This window comes from Aptenodytes forsteri, unplaced genomic scaffold, assembly GCF_000699145.1.
Source record: "Aptenodytes forsteri isolate BGI_AS27 unplaced genomic scaffold, ASM69914v1 Scaffold93, whole genome shotgun sequence".
NCBI classification, from domain to species: Eukaryota; Metazoa; Chordata; class Aves; order Sphenisciformes; family Spheniscidae; genus Aptenodytes; species Aptenodytes forsteri.
Window position 1 is genome coordinate 9,048,059 of NW_008794665.1, and position 984 is coordinate 9,049,042.

The 984-nt window shown below is 55.8% G+C and overlaps 1 protein-coding gene across 1 annotated transcript in view; it reads right to left on the bottom strand.

Annotated features, from left to right (window-relative positions):
* PITX2 (paired like homeodomain 2) overlaps nucleotides 1-950 on the bottom strand; it is a 24,150-nt gene extending 23,200 nt beyond the window's left edge. The window contains exons 1-2 of the mRNA XM_009273639.1: nucleotides 821-950; nucleotides 23-228 (exon numbers count right to left, since the gene is read on the bottom strand). Coding sequence (XP_009271914.1) covers nucleotides 23-228; nucleotides 821-950 — 336 coding nt within the window. The remainder of the gene's footprint in view (nucleotides 1-22; nucleotides 229-820) is intronic.
* Between the last annotated feature and the right edge of the window lie 34 nt (nucleotides 951-984).

Genomic DNA, 984 nt, shown 5'->3' on the forward strand with positions numbered 1-984 from the left:
GGGGTGTCGTGTCGGGACTTACCCTAACCCTGGCCTCGGTGAGGTTGGTCCAGACGGCGATCTCCTCCCGGGTGGACATGTCCGGGTAGCGATTCCGCTGGAAGGTGGCCTCCAGCTCCTGCAGCTGCTGGCTGGTGAAGTGAGTCCGCTGCCGCCGCTGCCTCTTCTTCTTGGAGGGGTCCTCGGGCCCCGCATCCTCGTTCTTGCTCTGCTGGCTCTTATCTTTCTCTGTAAGGGGGGGAAACCAAAAACAACAAAGCGGAAAACGAGGGCGCCTCAGCCTCCGAAGCCTCCTCTCCAGCGGCCGGGGAAGGGCTTGTCCCCAGCGCCGCCGGATCCCACAGACTGCCCCTAATGCGGCTCGGCGGTGTAATGATTAACCCGCCCGGCCCGGGGGGAAGCGCCCCGGCCGGGGGAGCGGGACGAAGCCGCCTCTCCGCCTGTGTGTATGCAAGTTTTTATCCATATATGCAAGTTTTGTTTTTCCGCCTGTATGTATGCAAGTTTTTCGCCTATCCATATATGCAAGTTTTTCGCCTGCCGATGTATGCAAGTTTTTCGCCTGTCGATATACGCAAGTTTTTCGCCTATGTGTACCCGTATTGTTCTCCCACCTGTATACATGTAATCCGTATTATTTGCCTATCTATACCCGTATTATTCGCCTGCCTGTATTGTGCTATTCCTCTGCCTGTATCCGAATTATTCGCCCATCTGTACCCACACCATTCGCCTATCTACACCCATATTTGTCTGTCTGTACCCGTATTATTCGTCGATCTGTATTATTCGCCCATCTGTATCCGTATAATTCGCCCACCGGCGTACATGTTATTCGCCAACCGCTGTGCATGCCATTCGCCTATCCTTACACATGTCATTATCTTTCTATACGCCGGCACACAGGCACGAAAAAACACGACACGGGTCTCGGCTCGGGTGCGGGGCATTCCCGAGCAGAGGGACGGCGGCGGCGGCGCATCG